Source organism: Dryas octopetala, chromosome 6 (assembly GCF_963921425.1).
Source record: "Dryas octopetala chromosome 6, drDryOcto1.1, whole genome shotgun sequence".
NCBI classification, from domain to species: Eukaryota; Viridiplantae; Streptophyta; class Magnoliopsida; order Rosales; family Rosaceae; genus Dryas; species Dryas octopetala.
The window spans coordinates 673,416-698,910 of NC_141371.1; the positions used below are offsets into that span (position 1 = coordinate 673,416).

The 25,495-nt window shown below is 37.8% G+C and overlaps 3 protein-coding genes and 1 pseudogene across 6 annotated transcripts; 2 read left to right on the forward strand and 2 right to left on the reverse strand.

Annotated features, from left to right (window-relative positions):
* Positions 1-394: 394 nt before the first annotated feature.
* LOC147280668 (putative wall-associated receptor kinase-like 16) lies at positions 395-3,216 on the forward strand (annotated as a pseudogene). The gene is made up of 2 exons (XR_015122898.1): positions 395-1,397; positions 1,752-3,216. The product of XR_015122898.1 is annotated as a putative wall-associated receptor kinase-like 16 (transcript).
* A 4,890-nt stretch (positions 3,217-8,106) lies between these two features.
* LOC147280669 (uncharacterized) lies at positions 8,107-14,270 on the reverse strand. Of its 3 annotated transcripts, XM_086247621.1 has the most exons (7): positions 14,155-14,270; positions 12,899-13,220; positions 11,468-12,196; positions 10,376-10,425; positions 10,005-10,297; positions 9,590-9,894; positions 8,107-9,496 (listed from the first exon to the last, which is right to left on the reverse strand). In XM_086247621.1, exons 2-7 carry the CDS (start codon positions 13,082-13,084, stop codon positions 8,243-8,245), a joined length of 2,817 nt encoding a protein of 938 aa, XP_086103747.1. In that variant the 5' UTR covers positions 13,085-13,220; positions 14,155-14,270; the 3' UTR covers positions 8,107-8,242. The 3 variants fall into 3 exon arrangements, with proteins under 3 accessions (XP_086103747.1, XP_086103746.1, XP_086103748.1); XM_086247620.1 differs by lacking the exon at positions 14,155-14,270 and having other exon boundaries at positions 12,899-13,223; XM_086247622.1 differs by lacking the exons at positions 11,468-12,196; positions 14,155-14,270 and having other exon boundaries at positions 12,899-13,223.
* A 941-nt stretch (positions 14,271-15,211) lies between these two features.
* On the reverse strand, positions 15,212-19,126 carry LOC147280670 (ferrochelatase 2). The gene is made up of 9 exons (XM_086248090.1): positions 18,698-19,126; positions 18,420-18,563; positions 18,173-18,274; positions 17,923-18,026; positions 17,714-17,840; positions 16,974-17,126; positions 16,434-16,534; positions 16,022-16,223; positions 15,212-15,820 (listed from the first exon to the last, which is right to left on the reverse strand). The coding sequence occupies exons 1-9, from the start codon at positions 19,061-19,063 to the stop codon at positions 15,596-15,598; spliced, it is 1,524 nt and encodes a 507-aa protein (XP_086104216.1). The 5' UTR covers positions 19,064-19,126; the 3' UTR covers positions 15,212-15,595.
* Positions 19,127-19,385: 259 nt separating this feature from the next.
* On the forward strand, positions 19,386-25,410 carry LOC147280671 (sterol 3-beta-glucosyltransferase UGT80A2-like). The gene is made up of 14 exons (XM_086246785.1): positions 19,386-19,649; positions 19,744-19,931; positions 20,115-20,363; positions 21,394-21,505; positions 21,713-21,883; positions 22,087-22,150; positions 22,258-22,315; positions 22,433-22,610; positions 23,000-23,130; positions 23,610-23,712; positions 23,815-23,891; positions 24,088-24,135; positions 24,221-24,370; positions 24,863-25,410. Exons 1-14 carry the CDS (start codon positions 19,535-19,537, stop codon positions 25,043-25,045), a joined length of 1,827 nt encoding a protein of 608 aa, XP_086102911.1. The 5' UTR covers positions 19,386-19,534; the 3' UTR covers positions 25,046-25,410.
* Positions 25,411-25,495: the final 85 nt, after the last annotated feature.

The window sequence follows — 25,495 nt, forward strand, 5'->3', positions numbered from 1 at the left end:
GCTGTAGCATATATGCATTCCGCGGCATCAAACTTTATCCTTCACCGAGACATCAAATCTTCCATTCCAACATACTGTTGGATGATAAGTATAACTGACTTTGGGACTTCAACGTTGGTTCCACGTGACAAAACTCACTTAACCACACAAGTACAAGGAACGTGTAAAATCTGGTGTACGTGGAATTGTCAAATCTGGTCTGCGTGGAATCATTGTGTATGTGAGGCTTTCTTAATTCTCATGGAGGGGTCATTTGGTCTGCTTGGAATATATTGGATAACGAAAGTAAGAAGAAAGTGAGTGCGTGGTTGGTTTGTGACTTGTAAGGATGGGAAGGCATTGATTGGTCAAAAACCAAGTTTTGACTGCAAATTGGAAAAATATGAAGACTGGAAGAGTAGAAGATACACTGCATTGTTTTCAAGTTGAAAAGTTTTTATTTTTACTTCTTATTCCTGATGATATGAATTGTTCGTCATTCTTGTAGCTTAAACATGAGGAGAAAATTTAGTCTCATTGCTCTGCTCTGCATATATCGATCTTGGACGCAGAAGCTGAAATCCTCTATGAAGCTACACAGCCTACCCTTATTCTACATCCTCTATGTATTCTTGTTCCTGTTTCTCTTCAGTAAATCATCGAACTGCCAACAAGAATACACGAAAAACCAACAACTAGAATGCAACTCTTTCATATCAAAAGGGAACCAGTGTAATGGCCCTCTAAAGTCTTGCAGGTCCTATGTCACATTCAGATCCCAGCCGCCATATGACAATCCCATTAGCATCGCCTACCTCCTCGGCACTGAAGCTTCCTACATAGGCTCAAGTAACAACATCTCATCAGATGACAAAATTCCCACTGACAAGTTGATCATTGTTCCAGTCTCTTGTTCATGTTATGGGAATATCTATCAGCATGTCACTCATTACACTGTTAAGGATTCTCAGAACTATTTCGATATAGCCAATGAAACCTACCAGGGCCTGCCTATATGCCAGGCCTTGAGAGAGCAAAACTATTATGAATCTGAAGATCTTACCGCCGGTGTGGAGCTGACGGTTCCGATGAGATGTGCATGTCCTAGTGGAAGGCAATTGGAAAATGGGGTTATTGCTCTGCTGGCTTATATGGTCACCTGGGGTGACAATGTTTCTTTGATTGGAAACAAGTTTGGGGTAGATGAGCAGAGCGTACTTGATGCAAACATGTTGTCAGGGAACGACACCATCTACCCATTTACTCCTCTTTTGGTTCCAGTCAAAAATGAGACTTGCAGTGAAAATCCCGGGACATCCTTCTGCAAATGTCCCAGTGGTTACACAACAGAATGGAACTCAGGGGTCTCGATTGTGTACGTGTTGGTAAAAAGTTTACAGTCAAACAGGTTATCATCGGTATGTTCCTCTCTCTCTCTCTCTCTCTCTCTCTCTCACACACACACACACACACACACTTACCCCCACCCAAGCGATCACTTTCCTAAAGAAGAATTAAAAAAAACTATTCGCTAGGCAGAAAGCTGCAGTCTCATTTTTAATGGGAAAGAGGAATAAATTCATTCACTATCTGTTGTCATATTCTATACAATTCTTGTTCTCTTTTCTTACCAAATGGACATGTGTTGTTGCCTCATAACCATTTGAAACTCTTAATTTCTGTCTGAGAAAATGAATGAGATTTCCACTAAATTCATTAAGATTTGGAACATCAAATAATTTGGTACAATGTTTCTTTATCTATTAACTCAGGTGTTTGCATTGGGACTGTATTCTTGTGCTTGCTTCCTTTTGGTTACAAGTTAAATCAATTCCTGAGGAAAAGAAGAAGCAGAATTTGGAAAGAAAAATATTTCAAGCAAAATGGTGGGTTCTTGTTACAACAAAAATTCCAAGCTGAAAAAAGTACTGTGGTAGCAAAGATATTTACTGCAGAAGAGCTGCAGGAAGCAACAGGAAATTTCAAAGAGAGCCGGATTCTTGGTCAGGGAGGCTATGGCACAGTTTACAAAGGAATGTTACTTGATGGCACCATAGTCGCAGTTAAACGGTCAAAAGAAATCAATCAAAACAGGATTGAGCAATTCATTAATGAAGTTTTCATCTTATCCCAAATAAATCACCGGAACATAGTGAAATTGTTGGGTTGTTGCCTGGAGACTGAGGTTCCATTACTAGTGTATGAGTTCATCTCTAATGGAACTCTCTCTCATCATATTCATGAGAAAGACCTTGAATCATCCCTTTCATGGGAGACTCGTTTCAGAATTGCATGTGAAGTTGCTGGAGCTGTAGCATATATGCATTCAGCAGCATCAAACTCCATCTTTCATCGAGACATCAAATCTTCCAACATACTCTTGGATGATATCTATAGTGCAAAGGTATCTGACTTTGGGACTTCAATGTTAGTTCCACTTGACAAAACTCACTTAACCACACAAGTACAGGGAACTTTTGGGTACATGGATCCAGAGTACTACCAATCTAGTAAATTCACAGATAAAAGTGATACCTATAGCTTTGGAGTTACGCTTGTAGAGATACTAACTGGGGAAACCCCATTTTCTTTTGCTAAAGATGAAGGGCAAAACCTGGTTGCATCTTTCATTTCATTGACAAAGGAAAATAAACTTGTTCAGATTTTGAATCCTAGAGTGGCTAGAGAAGCAGAGGAGGAGCATATTCGCACTATTGCAGAGCTTGCAACAAGATGTTTGAGGTTGAATGGGAAAAAGAGGCCCACTATGAAAGAAGTATCAACAGAGTTGGAAGGATTGAGAAATACTCAAAGACGCTTGGAAATGTTCCAAGAGCCTCAGTTATTGAAAGGTGATAATAACATTGATGCACTCTAGCAGTGAAACTATGCAAGAAGCTATACTCCAAAGCATGGATTTCTCTATGGAAATGGAATATGAAACAGTTTAAATATCAGTTTGATACTGGAACTTTTGCTTCAACAGTTTCCCTCTGGTCCATTTTGTATGATTATGGAGTTATGCCATGTTTTTCTTTATATTCGCAAAACTCCAACTATAAGATCAGTAAGTTTAGTTCATATTTATGGTTTTCTAGCCCTTAATTTTCAAGTCCCAACCTCTGGAACAAAATCTGCATAAGGTATCTATGCTACTTAGAGTCATGAGGAGTCTCTAAGGCCATGTCAACCAAAGTAAAACGATTCATTAGAAAGATCCAGAAAATCAAGAGTAATATGAAGTTCTATTTGTCCACCACTCCCATTTTCACAAGGTGGTATTGGCAAGTAATGTTTTGATTATGCTCATATGATAATTTCTACACAACTTTCCTAAAGTTCACCTGCTTATTTGTCCCAACTAAGCATAGTCAAATTTAATCACTTATGCCAGCAAATCTATGACCAAAAATAAAAAGAAAAAGAACATGCTAGCAAATGAATATTACAAGGTAAAGGAATAATATTAGAAACAGACTACTCATAAAACATTTTTCTTCAAATTCGGCATAAACTAAATACACATAGAAGGTTAACTTAAAAGAGGTTGGAGAAAATGCGTGAAATACTCCATTGATTGCAATATGTAGAGTAATTGTATGGCTTAAGAAATCTTAGACGATCTCCAAAAAAGTTACAATAAAAACTAGCCATGTCCATAACATCAGTTCCACCAATCCCCGCATCTCTGATACGCCATTGTAAGAGAAAAAACACACTTCGCACTTGGCATTCCGCATGTTCTGGATCAGGCTACAAAAACAAGTAAAAAAGAAAAATGTTAATTGGAAAGTAACTAGACATATTCAAACGGAGTCGGACTAAAGAAAAATAACCACTTGTCCTTGCTGGTCACTCACTGTACTGCAGTCAAGCAGCGAGATTAGAGCATTGAATCAGAAGCATGAGCCTCTTCAACTCGATCAATAAAGAAAATGCTGTAAGGCACTATCCTGTGAGCTTCAGCATTGCTAGTACTGTACCTATACACCAAATGAAATCATCAACTCCATTCTAACCCAAAATCAAGGAAAGAAAAAAAAGATTGCCGCGATAATAACACAAATTAAACTCCCTTACATGCTTGCAAAAATGCCTCCATGCCTCCGTGCTTGGACATATCAATTTGAAATAATAGGCTTGTCCCATCGTCACTAACAAAGTTCTCCATTAAACCCTTTACAAGGTCTGCCTTACTAACTTCCGTAAGACCTAACAACAAAAATGCCTTAACCGGTGAACCAATAGACTTGAGAAATGCCTCAGCTACTACACCAATGAATTCTTCTGTTATTGTCAGCTTGTGCAATCCTGTTTGAAGACCATTAATCGCTTTCCTATCCATCTTGGTAGATGTCTCAACCATTTGACCATCCATATGTTCAGCATCTTCCTTCAAGGAGCCAAATGCAACCTACACCCACGACCAAAAAAAAAAGAAGTAATGTTAACAGAAGTATTGTTCTCTTGTCAAATATTTGGCAAGTTATGTTTCGAGATTGTCAATCTAAACCGTACATTCAATCAAGATTCTATCTAAATAAAATTTTCTCATATTTAAAGTAAGTTTTCCAAATATAGCTTACTAAATATTCAAATTATTAAAAAGTGAGGGAGAAAGAAAAATTACACGTACCATAGATCTTGTATTTTCAGTGGTGTTCGCATCAATTGCATTTTCTGATAGACTGTCTAACACATGGATAACCTCAGAAACTTTGGCTGGATCCCCCACCATCTTTTCATCAGCCATCAATTCAGAAAAAATTCCCTTCAACATGGAAATTTTCTTGACCCAGAACTTCTCTTCCTCGTACATATTTCTTAATTCCCTTGAAGATGTTAGGAACTCCCTTAATTCCTGATCATATTTTAATACACCACTGATCTTCTCCCATCTATAAGACAACTCATCTGTCCCCACACAAGCATCAATATAGACAACAGACATATCATCGATCTCATTAAGCAGCTCATATAGAACAGGTTTCACATTATTCTGAAGCCAAGTCCTTATACTCTTTGCACCTCCCTGATTCATCAATATATAAAAAAGCAGTCAAACATTAACCATTTAACCATAAAAGTCTACTAGGTATAAGATTGTTCTAGTGCAAATTTGTTTGATTTAACATTATATTTGTTAGGCAACAACTAAACTCCAAAAATTTAAGTTGTTAAGGAATATACAGACAATGTATATCAAGTTAACAAGATTAAAAAAGTGTTGCAACATATATATATTAAATATATGCAAGGTGTCCTCTCAAAAAGAAATCTACTGCAATCAGTCAGTGGTTTCAGATTTCAATTAAATTTTAGTGTCAAATCTTGGAATAGTGAAATGTAAAGAACTTCTACGATGTGCATAATATTCCAAGTTTTATGATTCATGGAAACACAACAAACTACTTACATCAAAGAAATAAGCTGACTTAAATACTATAGCTATAACTGCAGCTTCAGATGGGTATAAGAAGATGTGCTTTGGTGTAATGGAGCATGCAATGTCCCTCAGCAAGAATCTTGTGATAGAACTGCAATGATGTACTGAAAGGCCTTCGATTGGAATGACATCATCCAAATTTGCCAACAACTCTTTCCTAAAATGTTTTCTTGCCTGTAAAATACAAAGACAACCATCAGAGAAAACTTGTAATAAAAATGAGCAATAATTCAAAAGTACAAATATCTTCCGAACAACGACCTTACCTTCCTAAGAATTGAAAGATGGCGGCAATCACAGTTCAACATTGATGAATGTTGGTCCAGTTGTTTTAGAGGAAATTTTTCAACCATGCCTGCACATTTTCAGTTGCACAACCTGAATGTATCAACTACAAAATTTGATGTCAGAATAATCACTATCTTGGTGAAATCAACAATGTGTCCTTGCCCATCTTTCTGTCTACCATGAGATAAAATTTCAACCAGAATATCTACATCAGAAGGACGGGCCCTTTCGATATTATCAACCAAGACAACACCAAAAGGCCTCTTCTTCACAGCTTCTATGAGATGGTCCCTAAATGCTGATTTTGGGAGCTCCCATTGATAGTTTAACATGTCAAATTCAGTCAACATGTCTTTTTCATCAAACAGTTGCTCAGCAACAGCTTTAGCCATCTCTGTTCTACCACAGCCAGGCCGGCACAGGAAGAGAAAGGAAGCAATTGGGTGAGGCCCAGGCCTACGCCTACGTGTCGACAAGGCAGCGGTGACGGGAAGTTTAGGAAGCTGTTGCCCTACAATCCTCCTTGCAAACCTGGAGCCAACATCAGGTAGAAATAGTGGTTCTGCAGCATGAAGTAACCACGGTTTTGGAATACCAGTCAAGGACTTGGCTACCTACACAAACACAAACACAATCAAAATTCATTCATTGTTTCAGATTGTTACAAATTGTGTATATATCATAATTAATGGAGGAAGAAAAGCAAGGTAAATATATGTGACAAACTTGCAGACCTTGGCTACCATGGAAGGAGAAATAGTTAACAGCTCGTTTTGATCTTTGTGAGTTGCAAGCCCAAGCTCATTGACAAGGGTGGAAAACTGGACAAGGTCCATTTCCGGGTGCTGCAAATAAGAAACAAGCTCAAGGCGCAGACGCTGCAGTGCTGCTACATCTTGACTTCTTGTTTCTGATCTCCGCCACAACTGCAAGAGCGGCTTCCACTTGGTCTCGAATGTATTCCACTTGTCCTTAAGTTGTTGCTACTCATCTGTTACATAATCAATCCAGCATTGGATGGCAGGATTCTTTTCTTTCTCGGCTTCACTCAACTCAATACGTGCACGAATGAGCTGCAAGTGTTGATCGAAATAATCCTCAATCAGGAGCACTTGAGAAGATGCTCTTTCCAGTATATCAACTGCGAGCTGTGGCAGCAGTGAGTTGTTGTCGTCATGTTCTTTGTTGGCTGACAGTAAAACATCAGAGTATCTCATGGCAATGCTACAAGCAAGGGATAGGGCGTCTGGGTGGATCTGAACACCATTACCATAGCTGCTCTCTAATTTCTCCTTAAGTAGTTCTAGTGTTGACCACAACAACAACTCTGACTCCATATTCATGTTAAATATGAATATGACATTAACTACAAAAATACACGTCAGGAAAAATATGACATTAACTACAAAAATACATGTTAAATAGGTCTCTCTCTCTCTCTCTCTCTCAATTACAAGTAATTTTTTCTTAACCATCAAATGTAAACTGCATTTCATTTCTTGGTGCAAAATTTGATTCCCTAAAGATCAAAATTGTGGTGGGTAACATTCAAAATCATGGCTTGCCCCTTGGCATTCGCCTGCTTCTTAAAACACAAATTCTTCCTATCTTTTTTTTTTGGTTGGTCTGATCTTCCTCATCGAATGGCACAACACTAATGGATACAAAATTAGTATAACAAACAAAAAGGCCATACCTTTGACAATTTGGGGTCAATAAAAGCTCTGAGATCATCATAATTGAGGGGCCAATCTCCAGATATGATCTTCGACTTTCGGAGGTTCTGAGTTCAGGTTTTTGCAGTTGGTTTCCCTCGGTCACAGACTTAAACAAAATGCAACCATAGGCATTACAGAGAAAAACACAGGGACAGTTGGCAAAAGCAAATTGTTTCAGGTTTAAATGAACAAAACTTAAAAAAAGAAAAGAAAAGAGGAACATAGGTTATTAAACATCAAACGTTGTCCTGAACTGCATAATATTTGGACCAATAGACAAATTTTATGAATGATATTTCGGTTTTTCACATAGATCCAATTGGACTAATTGTTGAATTTGGTGAATATACAAAATCATTTTTACCCATTAAAATTTAACTAGATCAACAAAATTAGAAAGGGCAATATTAACTAAATCATTCAAGTTTAGACGTTGTTGCAAGTTTTTAATTTATGTTTTGTTCGACTGACCGAGCTGTGTTTTTCTTCTTCAGCCTCCGGCGGGCGCTCTGTCTCTCTCAAACTGCCGTCTTAGTGTCTCTGCTGCCATTGGTCAAGCAATACAGTCCATTTTACAGAGAGAGAGAGAGAGAGAGAGAGCGAGAGTTCACAGTTGTGAGTTGCAGTTCTCTTGGATTTTTATTAGTCCATTTTAGACTTTGATATATGCTCGACTCAAGAAGCACAATAACAAGTTCCATTCATTCCTTGCATTTACAAATCATTTGACTAACAAACAAACTATACACATTAACTTTTTACAACTTCCCCAATAAACAAAGAGAGTTCCACCTGCGAAAAAGCCTTGAAGCTACAGCCTAGCACTATGATCATCAGATATGGTCTCTTCAGAAGAAGCATCACTGTCAATAATAATCAAATCATCTTGTTTATAACAAGATTCCCTTCTCAATTTCGCCATCCCAACTCTTATTCCTGATGAGTAATTGAAACGAGGAGCAGTTGCCTTTATTGGCCGTAGCTCATTTCCTCTTAAACCACCAAATGTAAACTGAATTTCATTCCTCGGTGCAAAATCATGGTGGGTGACATTCAACATATCTGAATGAGCAACCAATGGAACAGTTGAAGGCAGAGTTGGCTCTGTCAGACTTGGAGAAGCAAAAACAGCTTCTCTTAGCCAGTGGGGCAAATTGCCCTTTGCTCCAATGCAAGTTGACGGGTCATCAGTTGATAATGGCTTGCCCCGGAACATACTCCTATTTCTTAATTTATTAAATCCTTCCTCATCATATTTGCCGGCCTTTCGAAAGTCAAAACGAGATGCCCTCTTTGGGTAACTAAGATGCCTCTGGAGGTGTTCATCACCATCATTGAAGATATAAGCTGACTTGAATATTGGCCTCCTTGAGATATTACCAAGTGAGACTTGGGTTTCGTCTGTTGTATTTTCTTTCCTTATTCCTGTTTTTGGGCCGAAGAAGTCGTTGCACTCCAAAGAACTGCCTTGTGCTCTTGAATACTTGAAATTTGGAACACATATTCCACTCATAAGTTTTGATTGTTCCTCTTCCCACCTCTCAGCTAAGTCCCTTGCCGCCCTCCACCATGAGAAGTGTAATCTTGGATCCCTTAACATAGCATCCCAATTGTCCCTTCCGTGTCTCCTCACACCTATCCATAGAAAATCCAACTCCTCTTCAGACCACATAGTACTATATGGCTTAAATTTGTCATGAAAACGTTCCCTTTCATTCAAAGCTCTTGCTTGGCTTGCAATACTATCATGCATCAGCTTGTGTCTCAAAGCTGATGATAATTGGCTTGAGGAAGATTGGAGAGCTGCATCTCGGATAAATTCTCTGGTTTCAACGATAGAGTTCACTAAGGGAAATGTATTGAAGCAGGTGTTAGTTGCACATTTTGAAATCATAGGCGTTATTGGTAAGGATAGACCTAGAAACATTGGAGATTCTTGTTTCGGTTGACTATTTTTGCTTCCCAACTGGAGGATTTTTCTTTCTTCTGAAACCATAGAAGCAGTCACCTCAGGCTGTGTTGTCACCGGATGGAAAATCTCACTGGTTTTTTCTTCTAAAAATAGCTGGACTCAATTCCAAAAATGAAAAATAAAACGAAATTAATCTGACAGCCAAAGTATTCCTAGAAGTCAAACAACAAAACTTACAAAACTCACCTGTAGACATTTGTTTTTTGAAGTAAAGTCCATGGAACATTGTGGACTAACTTTATCATTATCTTTGCAGCTGGCACCAACATCTAAACATTCAATTTCATCTCTATATAACTGTGAAACTTGAGTTTCCATTCTCTCATTTCTGACAACCAACATCTCTGGAGGAGACAGTTCATGTAAGATAGTGACATGACTTCTGCGAGTAGAGTCCAAGGAGTCCTGTATAGTTTTTGGCGCAGCAAGGACATGATCCTTTTGAGAACTCAAATTTAAGTCAACATTTAAATCCAAAGTGCCACATGAATCTGCTATTAAGAATTCTGTTAGATAACTTATGCAGTATTGTAAATAAAATGAAATGTGAATCAATGAAATTACTGGTTCAAATGCATCCTTAGAATTGATGAAGTCCTACCAGTAGGGATTTCAGACAGGTCCAGATAAGGAAGTGGTCTGCCTAAATGAGGGCTTGCTGTTGCTTTAAGATCATCACTTGAAAAATCTTGAGATTCCTCTCTCACCAATGCATTTCCTGGTGGTTTACACACAGTTACAGCTTCAGAAGACGAGTCTATCATAGCACTATTTAACAAGTTTCCCAAACAATCCATAGAAAGAGCTTCTTCGACATCCATCACACTTTGAGCACTCTGGTCAAGAACTTTTCCAGCTTGATGTAAGTCATCATTGTCTTCCTCATGCACCAAACTGTTCCGGATCAATGAAGTAAGAAATTAAAATAAAGAAACGAATGAGTTTTAAGTTCTGAAGTTGACATGAACATACATTTTAGTTTCAGGAGCAGATCCAGCAGGAACACATGTAAAATCAATAATCTGTCATAAAGCCATGAGATGGGTGATTACAAATAATATATAATAAGATGAAGTGGATAACTAAGCACACAATAATGGAGTCAGTCAGCCCTAAGCACTTAAATGATCCAAGGCACCTTCTATTCTAACCTTGTTTTGTTAGTATGGTGTTGCATCACTGTCAGTGTACAAGGAAAAAGAGACGGCTCTGAAGTAATGCAGTCAATTTTACTGTTAAGTGTAAGTGGATAGCTGTACTGGCCAACCAATACATTTAATTTTGCATCCTCTTCTATTATATGCAGTATTTCCTATCAAACCTTTTGTGCATTAATTTTTCCTGAGTTGGTCTTGGTCTTTACCTTCTACTTTAAATCTTGTGTTTTATGAACACTGCAAAAATATATTGAGACACACATGAAATGGACATAACAGCAAGTTATCATTTTAAACGACATTTCAACAACATGTAGTGATTCTTTTTTTTAATGAAAATAGACTACCAAAAAGTAGAATTAAAGAAAATAATTTCATAAATGAGTAGGCAAACTGAATACAAAGGAACAGAAACTCAGTAACTTTTCAATTTCATTAAACGGAGAACCAGAAGGCAACTCCAGTAACAAGCCAAGAAGCCTTTAGTAAGCTAAACAGACATACCTATTTTGTACAGACACTTCCTTGAGAGGCCATGTCCTGGATTCAACACATTTTGGATGCCGACACTTGTAGGGCACTCCTCCAATATGTATTAGACATATGACACTTAAATTTAAAAATAACTTTTCCTTCAATCAAAGAAGGCTTGGATGCTACATGAATATATATATAGTTTAGGCACCACAATCCTGAGTAGATTTTTTTGTTGATTAATTTTAATTTTCTGTACTGAATATAAGTTTATGTAAATAAGCATGTCTTTACTGTCACAACCTATTTTTCAGAAACCCCACTGTTTTCCGTGTCTGTATCGTGTTTTTTCTCAGGTCACATTTTTATGTCTGTGCTTCACAGGTACATAAAAAATTTTCAAATTGTCAAAGATACGCTTCATACTACATACCTCTCTGGAGGGCTTCAAATCTGCCCCATGATCTACTGAGAAGCATTCAGGGGAAGTTGCTTCACATGAAGTGGTATTAGCACATTCAGAATTATTCCTTTTGGTTATCAATGAACAGTTATTTTCCACATGGAGTGCATTTTCTTGTATATGAGACTCATCCACATCCTTTCTTCTTTTATTCCTTCGGTAGAAAGTAATCAATGGAGTGGTCAACTTGGTTTGGACAGTCGAATCACCACATAAGTCATCTAACTTATCCTTAGAGAATGAATCAATGTCTTCCAAGTTTGATGTATTCAACCTTAACGAACTATCATCACATTCAGAGCTGATTTTTCTTTCAAATGATGATGATGATGATTTTATTCTGACAAAATCAGTGGTCATTTCAAAGGCATTCCCCATCAATTCGGAAACTAACCTCCCTCCATCATAATTACTATCATCACCCAATGCACCGGCATTAACATATGTAGATGAACCAAATTTAACATGATCTGACTTATTCTCCGATGATAGATCCATAGAAGACAATCCATAAGCATCCCTTTGAGAGGGACCCTCGTCAGGCAGAAATTTTTGAAAATTAATTGTCATTTGTCTTGTGTCAGATACTTCAATGTGTTTCTTATCCTTCAGAGTGCTTGATTTTTGTATAGGCTGAGATGTTAAGGAACCTTTCTTTCTAAAAGACCCGCAGGATAACATTGTCCCACACCGAACACGCTGAGAGAGAGTGAGGTGAAAACAGTATATCACATCATTAGGCATTCAAAGAACCTATGTCTTTACTTCACATGATGCCAAAAGAACAATGGTTTTGCTTTTCCATAAAAAAGAATACCTTAAGGGGCCTATCTAGACATTGAAGATGATAAGACTGAAGAAAATTATCACAGTGCATCAGGTTACCCCCGACACAACATACAACACATACATGGCATACAAAGAAAATGAAATGTGCTGAGACAGAACAAATAACAATGATATGCAAGAAGATAGATCTAAGACAACTTAGAGAAGATTTTACAGAAATCAAAATTAAAAAACCAATTTAAATCTTCATCTCAATAGATATAAAATTTCAAGGTTCGATACAGTAGGGATTGACAGTAAGCTCTATGGCTACAGAAGCATTAAATTAACTGAAACTTTCAGGAAGTCCTCACAAGTCTGTGATGCCAAAATCAGCACAAAGCAACAATGTTTCCATACTCAGCTACCACCACGTATGAGATTCATAAGTACAAAAAACCAAGTGACTTTATGATGGTGGGAAATGACAAATTGTTATTTACCAATGGTCGCTCATATACATACTTGTAGTAGTCAGAACGGAAGATGCATAAACAAAGATTGATTGACATGCAACATGTATTATAAACAAACTAAAAAAGGTGAACAGATTTCAACTTTCTAAAATCTCACCGCTGAGTGTCTTTTATAATCTTCTGATGCATGCTTATCAATCAATTGATCTTGCAAGTCTGGACCAGTTAAAGAAGTGTCATTGAGAGCCACAGAAAGTGAATTATGGCACTCATTGCCGTGTACAAGACCCTTTCTTGATTGCTGCTTTCGCTTGTATGTCAAAAACACTTTTCTGCCAGACATTTGAGCTCCCGAAAAGAAATCTTGTTGCAATTCCAAAATCTAGGACCTCATTTGTGAAAAACAAAAATGCTATTTTTCCACATGAAATATCTATTATTCCACTATGTTCACAGTCACATTTTCCACACAGAAAAACCTGCAAAAATGAAGGGATAAAATCCAATTAACTAAACAAAAAGTCATATTAATACAGTTATGAGTAGCGATACAATGATGGATCAAGGAAAAAAGACAGATTGCCGTTCTACTTTGAACTGGTGGTCACTATTAGGAGGAACGTAGCAGACAATAATTGTGCTAACATTTTCTACCTAAACTGAAAAATCTTTAGATGCAATTCCTTACCGGCTAAACATGTTTAACTTTAACAGTTCAAAAACTCCGTTGAGAAGAGTTAAAAATGAGAATGTTTTGTCCTGCTTCTTTTACTTTTTATTTTTCCTATTATTCTTCCTTCTGCAATCCGCATATATATGATATTCATTCATTGGGTATATCCATGGACATACTAAAGCATAATTTTTTTTTTGGTATTATTTTGTTTGGTTAAGCAAATGAGAGGGCTGTTTGAGTAAAACCTCGCATGAATAGATTATGTATTCCCCATAGTGCTGATAAAAGCATCTGAAAAAAGGAAAATAAGAACATATTTCTACCCCATAGCAAGATTTACCATTTTTAGTGAGACTAACTACTTTAAATCATTATACACATTTTGCTTTCATGGCCGTCTTATTAAGCTAAACAATTACAGAGGACCTCAACAATGCATGGGTGATTGATTATACACATTTCTCACTGGGTTTCCTAATTAAGCACCCAAATGCTGAATTGAGTTGCAATGCATCATTCTTGTTTTCCAAGATTAAATCTTCTCGTGACACCCAAAACCTGCACTCAGCTAGACCCATCATCACTTGGCTTTCTCTTTATTTTGTTTTCTTTTACTTGTTTCCCAACACTAACCTCATTCTCTAAGACACAATTAAGCAATATAATACAATTTCCAGGAACATATATTAATAAGTGAATGTCTAATAAGAAAAAATTTAGACTTGAATAGAGAGCACCTGATAAAAAGGATGGAGAACGACCAAACTGGACAGAAGGGAAGAGCTAAACGACGTCGGAGCACGCACCACCGTTGAGAGCTCTGTGACTCTGTGTGTGTAGAAAAATGTTATTGTTTCACTTTACTTTATTCTATGCGTTGGGCTCTTCTTGCTGTTTACTTAGTTGAAAGACAGGAAAGAGAGCATTTATCAGTGACTCTGACTCTGTGAGTGACTGAGTGATTCATCGAAACGTTTCTCTTTTATGCGTTTTTTTCTTCTTCTGTTTCTAATTTCAAACGCCACTCTTTCTCTCTCTCTCCGCGAGTGCACACACGCGGCTGAACTTAACACGTGCCGACTGCTGGTGCCAACAAAATCTACAGATGGCGCTTCTTTTCAATTTTTCGGAGGGTTAGAAACGCGCGCTTCTGCATGCGTTCCAACGAGCTACAGCTTTATACGTCTTGTCTTGCAGAAGGTGGGCTCCATCTAGAAAATGCACGTGACGTGCACGCACAAGCTGGGATATGAGTCTATGAAACTTGTTCTGCACGCGCGCGCGCCTGAGAACATGACAAGACGGTATGACACGTCATTATTAAGTGGGCCCCACACGGGCCGTATGGGGATATATGCGTGGGCCCAGCCAAGTTCATAATGCTGGACACGGGACTGTCCCCTTCAGTTGCTGCAGTGCAGTTATTGGATATGTTTTGACTCCTTGGAAATGTCTGTGACTTTTTTCTTACATCACTTACAATATTTTAAGTTGGACTTCGGAGTCTCCTTCTATGATCAGCTTCATGTAAATTTGGTAAATGCCTAAACTAGCATACGCTTTCCTATATGGCTATATACATATACACACATTTCCCACTATGCAAAGAGCACGTCTTTCAGTTCCCACTATACGCATTATGTTCCAAGTGATTTAGCTGTGATTTAACTACACATTTGAGCATGTCAACTGTCTTTATTGCATTTAGCCAAGTTCAAGCCTAACTGCCAAAGCATGTATAGATGTTGCTGTTTACAGATTAAAACACAGGGCGCATGCATAGGAGATGAAAAATTGAATTATAATAGCTTCTTATATTGAACAGTAAAAGTTCAGGACCAAAACAATACCGAAATGTCCATGCAGAGCACAAAACTTTACCACAAGAACGTTCATGGAACATTGTGTGAGGTTGTGAGCATACAAATTACAGGACAACTTATCTATCATACAAATTTTCAACTTTTGCCCCCACACAGTGCTGCACCTGGACTTCCCAAATTTGATCCTGTGTAAGCGTGGACACTAATGCCTCAGTATGCAACATAAAATATGTATGGGAAAAAAAGAAAAAAAGAAAAAAGAAAGGGGCTTAATATTATGAACAGGTACATTTAAGAAAAGGAAAAAGAAAAATGCTATGGGGGGGGGGGGAGAGAGAAGAGGAGGATATTAGATTCAGTGAAGTAAGGGCAATATGCCCCATTGGTGCAGAAACCCCTCCCCAGTGGTGACTTCTAGGACCAATAGAACAACCACTGCCAACATTGCTGCTCTTCCATTCCAAGTTTCAGCACTTTTTGTCCAACCCCATTCCCAAACTGTCACAGGTGGTGGTAGCTCTCTACGCTGTGAATCATATGCCGCTAACAACTCTTCTACACTCCCAAGTGGAACTAAAGACTGCAGGAATTGACCCAAACACCATTTAGAGGAAAGCACAGAGTAGAGAACAATACGATGGGTTTGCAATATGACAATGGAAGCGAAAAATGCTACAATAAGCCAGCATTGTTCTGCCTTAACCACCCACCCACCCCCACATATGCAAGCACACACAAAAGACACAACACTGTTCAGGGAGGGCAGAGTTTCTAAAAGTACCTGTCGAGCTTCAAGATTTGAGACTGCCATAGCTCCAACATATGGAAGACTCTCAATCACAGCATCTGCCAAATCTGAAATGAAGGTGGGCTCACATCCTAGTGCAGGAACCCGCCCCCAATTCTGTATACCCGATTTCAAAGCCAATTCTCTGTACTCAACATCAATTTCTTCTAGAGTTTCAATATGCTCACTGACAAAGCTGTGAATCAAGCATCAAACTTTAATCACATAACAAAGCTCCACAATTCATACATATGTTTGTATAGGTGGTTTGCATGTGTATAGGAGAGCAGAAGTGTGTGCGCGCGCGTGTGTGTGTGTGTGAGAGAGAGAGAGAGAGAGAGAGAGAGAGAGAGAATGCAGCTATATACAGCTGTCTTAATGGGGAAAAAAGACTTAAAAAAATTACCTTATAGGGACTGCCAGCAGCCTTTTAACTCCCTTTTTCCCAAGCTCAATTATTGTCTCATCCGTATAAGGTTTTAACCATTCCACGGGTCCAACTCTGCTCTGTAAGAACATCCACTAATTATCAACCCAATTGCAAAGAATATAACATTGATGTGCAAAACCAACATGTAATACAATCAGAAAAACCTCACATCAAATATGGGCGTTGCTTTATTTATTTATAAAATATTGTCCAGAGTTGCCTTGCACTCTTCTACCTCTCTTTATAATCGTGGACTGACAACTCGCTAGTCACTTGATCTGCATTGAGCAATATCTAACTTGTCTTTCTTCTTTAATATTATTATGGTCTTGAGAATCAGCAATAACCCATCCCATATCATCCATGTCTCCAGATGCTTGAAATCAATTTTCCCCCATAAAACTTAAATTGTATTCTATTATCCACATCATCAGTCAAGTGATCTCTACCTATTGATAGTTTATATCAGGAGACAAATAAACGAGACTGAAGTCAAATTGAAAAACACCAACGTACCTGATACGCAAGGGTGTATGCATTATTCATCTTTCGCTTTTCTAATTCTTCCATTATCAAATCTACACATTCCTCCATCTCTGCCTTGTATGGATCACCAGCCTCTTCCACATATGCAAGTGGCACTCCATGTGCGCTAAAGAATATCATCACCTATAATGCACATTCCCAATTAAGCTGGCAGACATATACACCAGGATGATACAACCAAGTAATTTGCCTTTGGAACTTAGGTGTCAATAAGAGAAAAGCTACAGGAGAACAGAAAAGATTTGAATATATGTCAAACATTTATCTACCAAAATAGAAAGGGCATAACTCGCTTAAGGATAGGTGTTCTGCTTTCACGAGGTTTTATTCAGAAGATTAAGGAAAAGTAACTCACTTAAAGACATTGCAATTGTACAAGATAATAATAATTTTCTATGTACCAAAACATTCAAAATATAACAATCACCTTAACTTGTGATACACACTATGCATATAAGTTTGACTTTTCTATGAACCTAAATCTTATTCAATTGTTATCCAAAACAAATACAGGGTGGTTTAATTATCTTTCAATCTTCAATCACACCTGTGAAAGCAAGTACACATTTCTGCTATTAAATTTCAAGTAAAGAATTGGGTCTTGGAACAGAAATATCTAGTGCATGCTTTGCAGCTACAAAATGATAGGACAATTCAATGAAGAAACAACATGAGCAAATTCAAGTGGAAAGTAACTATGATCACGATACCTTATCAGCGCAGTCAAAACTTTTTAGCTCCTTTTCAATCAAATTTGCCATTGCCGTTATGTATCCTTCACGCTGGTACCATGATGGTATAACTGTGTGCTGCATGTTGACTAGATATTCATCCTCCCTGATGAACCAATGTATTAGTTGGTCAGATTACAGATTATACTCTAGCTCAAATGATATGAAAAGACATGCTTAGACATCACCGGAATATACTCTCCAAGAGCCGAAGGCTTGAACCACTAGTCGATATTGAAAATTGTGGATAAAGCGGAAGGACAACAAGCTTTGTAATTCCATCTCTTTTTATCTACAAAATTATTTTAAAATCAACAACCAGATCCATGAATATTTGCTCACCAAAAAAAGTTTTTTAAGAATTGACAGAGCACAATAAGAAAACTAAACACATAACAAATGTGCAGGTAAAGAAAAATGAAATGCCAAAAAAAAGACCTGTTCTATAGCTTCTTCGGTAAATGGATGCCAATAACGCATACCCACATACACTTTGGCCTGAACATCCTTCTCCCAAAGAGATTTCCTCAACTCTTCAGCCTGAATAAAGAAAAGGGTAGCCATAAAATTTTTGATTAGATATCATTTCCAATAAGCTTGAATCACTACGGTTTGTACAATATGCACTCAAATTAAGGGGATTTGACTATTTGAGTCAATGTGAAGAGAGAAGTAAAGGCCATGCCTGTGCATCAGTTATCCGCCGAAGAGGAGAGCCACCACCAATTGAGGCATAGCCTTCTTTGCTCTTTGGTGCTCTGAGAGTAGATACAAATTGCGCCAATGGCTTCTGAAGAAAACGGAACAGCCTCGGCAGTCTAATGATATCCTGCCCAATCGTCACATACACTTAGAAATAAAATCACAACCAATAACCTTAAAAGTTACTATTTTTAAATTTATAGCCTTTCATTAAAATTCAGTAATTAAAACTTAAAAAAACTAGGGGGTTGAGGAAGTTACTGGGTCTGCGAAGAGGTTGAACAAGAAGGGTTGGACATCGTCAAGAGTCTCGGGCCCACCAAGGTTCAGCAACAAGACTCCGACTTTATCATCACCAGTAAACGGCGTCGTAGAAACAGCAGCCTCAGCCTGAGTTTCCGAAGCCACTAACGCTTTTAGCGGCGGCAAGCACTTCCGTAGCGAATGCTTGGAGAATAGCAGCGAAGATTGTGTCGACGAGTATCTGGCAACCATGCCGTTTCTTGATAGAGTGCCGGAGCTGTGACCGTGAGAGGAGGCGCACAGTCCACGTGGCAGCAGCCTGTGGTCGGAGGGAATGGAGGAGGAGATGGTCCATGGTAGCATTGCGATGGATTCAGCAGCCATTGCCTGAATGAGCCACAGTGAGCCCTCTGAGAGAGAGGAGAGGCAAACCAAGCAAAGATACAATACAAGAAGCGCAAGAGATAGGTGGTTTTGGCTATGGGAGCTGAGTGCACAGTGAGGACACGTGGAGTGTTGTAAGCCACTCTCACACACTCACTTCCGAGGGTTCGAATTCGTATTCAATCGGGTTTAAACCAACCCGACCCGGACCACCACGTGGGTCGGTTCGCATTGTTTTTGGCGCCCTCTCCCTGTGAAACGTGTCCTTACAACTTCGCAATTGTAACTCTTTTTGCTCCACGTGACCCCTCTTTCTCTCTTCGTCTCTGTGTCTCTTTTTGGTTTCGTTAATTTCTCTCATTTTCGCTTTGTTCCACCAAACACTCCAACCAGCGAGACACATTTGGATACCTTTCCCATTCGCATTTTCATCCTCGGCCTCGAAAGTTGAGAATCTCTCACTGCAAATCCATGGCGGACTCTTCGGCCAACAATGGCCGGAGCCATTCGCGTAGCTCCAGCGACGTGTCCGTGTATTACGAAGCAGAAGTGGATGCTAATGACGGCAATGCCAGCTTTTCTTCAGGTTTCTTCGCTTTTTTATTAATTATTATTTTTATTATTCTTGGAATATTTGCTTGATTTATATAATTTTTTGAAAAAATTTGTGGATTGCGTAGCAATGACTGAGAGGGATGTGCCAATAGAGAGATCACCTGGAGAATCATCGACGGTCAGAACATCATCTGGTTCGAGTTCGAGTTCGGGTCAGAGTCAGCTCACTACAAGCACGAAATGGAGAGAGAATAATGCATTATCTGTATTACTAACCAAACTCTTCAACGGAAAAACTCCTCTAAAAAAGATGGTATTTTTTTTTTTTGCCCTAGGAATTGTAGATAGATGTACATATTTGGAAACTGAAATCAAGCTGTAATTGAAATTATTTTTTTTTCTTTCACACAATTTCGCTTTGCAAGATTAGTGTTTGTAGATTTTGGTGCTTGAAATTTTGAAGATTTGTAAGTGTCACTGCTATAAACTTCTGCAGAATAAATATTTAAAACGAGTGGCAACAGTTAAAGATGACGGCACTGTACAATTTGACGTTCCGGGAGATATTACACCACAGCATCTGGATTTCGAAACTGGTGTTGTTTATAATGGAGCTGCTGGTGATGAAACTTCTGGTGCATCAGAAAAAGATGCTCATGATATACCTCCATTGCAAATTGTAATGCTTATTGTCGGTACGCGAGGAGATGTGCAACCATTTGTTGCCATTGGAAAACGCTTGCAGGTTATTACGCTTTTAGCTTTTAAGAGCTTATCAATGAAATGTTGCATGATTTGGTATGTACCTTTTTAGGTATGTTGACTTAAGTTGTAATACAGTTCGTGATCTTTTGCTGGCTACATGCCCACACCCGCTTTTCTTAGTGTTCTCCACTGGTGATTAGGGTTGATTAATAATATGATGAAAACCGATGTTGTTTCAATTGAAATACCAGCTCTTGCTGCTCTCAAATTTCAGTTGCTTTGTTGATTTATTGCCGGGTTTGTACCTGTTGGTTATTGTAGAGACTGTTGCATGACATTGATTTCTGGATTCTATGAAACTCTTTGAAGTAGCTCTGTCCATTATACCTTTTCTTAATCACTGAGGCTTAATTTACATGTCAATTCTGAAAGAAAACTCTTACTTTAAGATCCTGGAGGAGCATCTTTAAAGAACGCCAGATGCGGCAGTCCAGCGGATATGAACATTGGCAACATATGTTTTAATCATTGGTGCTTAATCCGCCATTTTACTCCAACTGGAGTACTCTCTCTCTCTCTCTCTCTCTATTTGCCTGTCTTTGCTTCTCTACCTTTTGTCCTTCTCTTTGTTTTTTCTTTACATGTGCTTCGTTGTCTGATAGTTTAAACCATAGACTGGTTTGTGATATCTAGCTCCTGGGATAGGTTATATTCTTATTTGGGCTCATTCAATTGCATAATCTGTTAATTTTTATTTTCAATTTCCCTTGTGACTACTATTATGCACTTTTGATTACTCATATATATATATATATTTTATGAATGTGATGTTGTAAAGTTGTATTCTGAAGGACTACTGAACCTTGGATGTTCATATATGATACTACAAATAAAGGCTGGATATTGGAAACTGACTACATGATTTATTAAATTAGTTTTTTAATGCGTGTTTGTGTCATATACATATATATTAGTCATGTACATTGTGATTTTTTTTTTTTTGGTTGCGTAAAATGAGAAACTCATCCCTTATTCTATCTGCATTGATGGACATGTTACTTTACTTGCAGGAATATGGCCATAGGGTTAGGCTAGCAACTCATGCAAATTTCAAAGATTTTGTCCTTACTGCTGGCTTGGAGTTCTTTCCTTTAGGTGGAGACCCAAAAGTTCTTGCTGAATGTAAGTGCAGATCCTGTTTTCAAACTTTACTAGGAATATGTCATTCTTTTCTAGATGTTTAAAGTTTCTTGCACTTTACTAGGAATATGGTTCGATGCTTGGTATTCTGCTGATTATTTGACAGATTTTTCATTGAGTTCTATACACTGTTTGTAACCAAATGTAAGGTTATTATTACCTTTGTATTGACGTAGTGTTTATTTACAGATATGGTCAAGAATAAAGGTTTCTTGCCATCAGGACCTTCAGAAATATCTATTCAGCGAAATCAACTAAAGCAAATAATATTTTCTTTACTTCCTGCATGCAAGGAACCTGATCCTTATTCCAAAGTTCCATTTAAAGCAGAAGCAATAATTGCCAACCCACCAGCATATGGTTAGATTTCATCACATTTTATGTTCTTTTGGGTTTTCAAGGATCAATAGTTTTTTTTTTTTTGTTTGGAAATAACAATAACAAGAAGATTTGTTTTTAAATTGAATATCTGAACTGTTTTACTTGATATCAAATGCTGAATGATTTTTAATGTTGTTTGAAGTCATTTAATAGACTTTTAATCTTTGCAAACACTTGTCCAGGGCACTCTCATGTTGCTGAGGCACTAAAAGTCCCAATTCATATATTTTTCACAATGCCATGGACGTAAGTATTGTCTGATAATTTTCTTTCAAGTTTGTATGTAGCTTACTGTCTTCCATATTAGATTTGCATATTTATCAATTGCTTGACTACTATTTACTTTTTCTTAGGCCTACAAGTGAATTCCCCCATCCTCTATCCCGCGTCAAGCAACAGATTGGATATAGAGTGAGTGTCATATAATACTTCCTTCTATATCTTACTGATTTTGATTTATATTGATACTTTTGTTGCCCAGTCCTATATTATGTAATTAAACAAATTTTCCTTTTCTTTTCTTTCCAGCTATCATATCAAATAGTCGATGCATTAATTTGGCTAGGAATTCGAGACATGATAAATGAGTTTAGGAAGAAAATGCTGAAGCTGAGACCTATCACATATTTAAGTGGATACTATAGTTCTCCTTCTGACGTGCCCTATGGGTATATATGGAGTCCTCATCTTGTTCCCAAACCTAAAGGTCATATATTTAAATCCTTTTTCCTTTAGATTATAACTTTGCATGAATTGACATGATATAAATTCACGGATTGCTGCTATAATAAGTTGAACTGATAATTTAGAATGTCATAATGGGAGATTGAATTCAGGTTTTCTATCCATATTGTGTCAGAGGTTGCCTGTAGTTCTACAGGTTGTCTACGTCAATGCATCTACAGGTTGCCTTGCACGTAGGAACTGATTAGATACGCTTTATCATATTAGAGCATTCCTGCTGATGCATTTCTAATATGCTCTAGTTTTTATAATTCTTTTAACTGTCCTGCTTTCATACTATTTCTGATATCTTGAGTGCAGCATTCCTGCCGATGCATTTCTAACATGCTCTAGTTTTTGCTTGTTCTGCAGATTGGGGACCTAAGATTGACGTTGTTGGGTTTTGTTTTCTTGACCTTGCTTCAAATTATGAACCCCCGAATTCACTTGTGAAGTGGCTTGAAGCTGGTGAAGAGCCTGTCTATATTGGATTTGGTAGCCTTGTGAGATTTTCCCAGCTTTTTCTATTCATGTTTAATATTTCTTTTAAGTGTACAAATAACATCCACCATGGTTAATGACAAGATATTATCTTCAAAAATCTCCCCCAATTAAGAAGATTTATACTAAAAGTATTATCTTTAAAGTGCATTAATAAAGATGCCCATAGAGAATAGAAAGGTAAATTCTATCCCAGAGTAGCTTCATTTCCGCCAAGAAGTGACCGCCTTCTTGTTGGCCACCCAACCATCAGGTTGTGGGGGTCTATTTGTCACAACTGAAGTATTAAGTTGTGGAGTGGAAACAGACATATACACACCCCTTTGTTTGTGCAATTTCTAACTTCACTGAGGCATATCTAATGCATGCAAATTATGCTTGTGAATTGAATAGTAAGGTTACTCGATTGAACAATTAATTAAGTGGTAAATAGTCTTGCTACATGCTAAAGTTGTTTTCTTTTATTATGACCTTGTATTAGCCTCTTCAAGAACCAGAGAAAATGACTGATATTATTCTTCAAGCTCTGGAAACAACTGGACAGAGAGGCATCATCAACAGAGGCTGGGGCGGCCTTGGTAATTGTAAGTCTTCTTTCTTAAGATTATTTTCAAGCACATTGTATTTTTATGCTTCTCTACATGTGAAAACCTATATATATATATATAATATATTTCTCTTCTCAGTGACAAAACCAAATGATGTTGTGTACTTAGTGGACAATTGCCCCCATGATTGGCTATTCCAACGATGCTCTGCTGTGGTAAATATCGTATGCTAATAATTCAATTTGATTTGGTTGATATTTCACTGCACTGGTGTTTGAAAAATGACCCATGTTGGAACTTGTGTTATGAATAACAAAGAAGCCAAAATCAAAAGAAAGAGGAGCCCGAGTTCATGTTTCAACCGTTCTGTGAGCATATCTGGTTTCTCACGGGATATGAAAATTCTTTTAGGTACATCATGGGGGTGCTGGGACCACTGCTGCTGGTCTGAAAGCTGCGGTAACTGATTATGCTATTCTTGGGGAATCGTAATTTGTGAATGATTTAGTGGCTTATTGTGGGTCATCTTCTGTGATATTTGTAGTGTCCAACAACAATTGTGCCTTTCTTTGGCGACCAGCCTTTTTGGGGTGAGAGGGTTCATGCCAGAGGAGTAGGTCCTGCACCCATCCCGGCGGATGAATTCTCGCTTGAAAAATTGGTTGACGCCATACACTTCATGTTAGATCCAAAGGTATTTACCATTTTTTATTTTCAAACTCGTAGCTTTTACATACATCAGTGCTATAAATTTGTCATCTCTGATGACTGTAGAATTCTCGCGTATGCATACACGTAGAGAGAGGGTGAATTTCATGCATCATCATCATCATAAACACTTGGTTTTGTCACCCTACTTCCATTTTCATTGAACTGAAATTGGCATTGTTTGGTTGCATACAGTTTTAACGAGCAAATACTAACATTTGTGGTGGAAAAGATCCCAAAGTGGCCATCTTTAAGAAACACAACAGAACATTTAAAACATTTAAATGTGTCTGGGATTTGCGATGTAGCAAATGGGAATTGAAATGATTGCATAGCATTAAATAACCATCTTTTGTTTCTGTATATTATCAAAAGAAAGAAATACCCTATATTATGCTCAAATACCTTAGCTTATTTTCTGTCTTTTCAATAACAAGTAACTTTTTTGTAAGTAACTTTGTTGTTGAACTTCATGCAGGTTAAGGAGCGTGCTATTGAAATCGCCAAGGCAATGGAGGATGAAGATGGGGTTACAGGAGCAGTGAATGCCTTTCATAAGCACTTTCCTCAAAATAAATCTGAAGATGAACAACCCGAACCATTGCCAGCTAGACGAGGGTTATCTTCTTTTAGGAGATGTTTTGGCTACTCCTACACATGATTGTATACAGGGATGTTTTGGCTTCTCAATCCTCAGGTTTCTTATGTTTTGTCTTCATATCATGCCCGGTGCACTCATCAGACAAATGTCACATTCTGATATCCTGTTACTGTATACTTATGTAACTCAACATTGAACACACGCATCACACAGATCGTCTAGCGGTCCTACACATGTATTTTTTTTTTCCCTCTTTATTGTTTTCCTTGACCCTGTTGTTCACGAAACAAGGTGAAAGCTGAGCTTCAAATTCAATGCTTTAAGGTCAGTGGCTTAACTGTGTCAAATTATGGGTTTCCCGAATTGAAAATCTGGGATTTTTTTAATTAACTCATGAAATTTTAGAATTGTAAGTTTACCCTTTAATTTATCGGAAAGCTTTAGACACAAGAAAGCAGGATCGTAAAAAAAAAAAAAAAAAAAAAAACATATCTTATGGGCAACAAAAAA

What these genes read in the sequence shown, in the direction of transcription:
- LOC147280671 (XM_086246785.1), top strand. Translation starts at nt 19,535, where the DNA reads ATGGCGGACTCTTCGGCCAACAATGGCCGGAGCCATTCGCGTAGCTCC. An exon ending in AGCAACAGATTGGATATAGA is followed by an intron (nt 22,316 to 22,432) that starts GTGAGTGTCATA and finishes TTTTCTTTCCAG; the next exon opens with CTATCATATCAAATAGTCGA. An exon ending in CTGGGGCGGCCTTGGTAATT is followed by an intron (nt 23,713 to 23,814) that starts GTAAGTCTTCTT and finishes TTCTCTTCTCAG; the next exon opens with TGACAAAACCAAATGATGTT.
- LOC147280670 (XM_086248090.1), bottom strand. Translation starts at nt 19,063, where the DNA reads ATGGCTGCTGAATCCATCGCAATGCTACCATGGACCATCTCCTCCTCC. An exon ending in CCGAAGAAGCTATAGAACAG is followed by an intron (nt 18,027 to 18,172) that starts GTCTTTTTTTTG and finishes ATAATTTTGTAG; the next exon opens with ATAAAAAGAGATGGAATTAC. An exon ending in CTCTTGGAGAGTATATTCCG is followed by an intron (nt 17,841 to 17,922) that starts GTGATGTCTAAG and finishes TTGGTTCATCAG; the next exon opens with GGAGGATGAATATCTAGTCA.
- LOC147280669 (XM_086247621.1), bottom strand. Translation starts at nt 13,084, where the DNA reads ATGTCTGGCAGAAAAGTGTTTTTGACATACAAGCGAAAGCAGCAATCA. An exon ending in ATTTGAAGCCCTCCAGAGAG is followed by an intron (nt 10,426 to 11,467) that starts GTATGTAGTATG and finishes GCTTTATGACAG; the next exon opens with ATTATTGATTTTACATGTGT. An exon ending in TCTGCTCCTGAAACTAAAAT is followed by an intron (nt 10,298 to 10,375) that starts GTATGTTCATGT and finishes GATCCGGAACAG; the next exon opens with TTTGGTGCATGAGGAAGACA.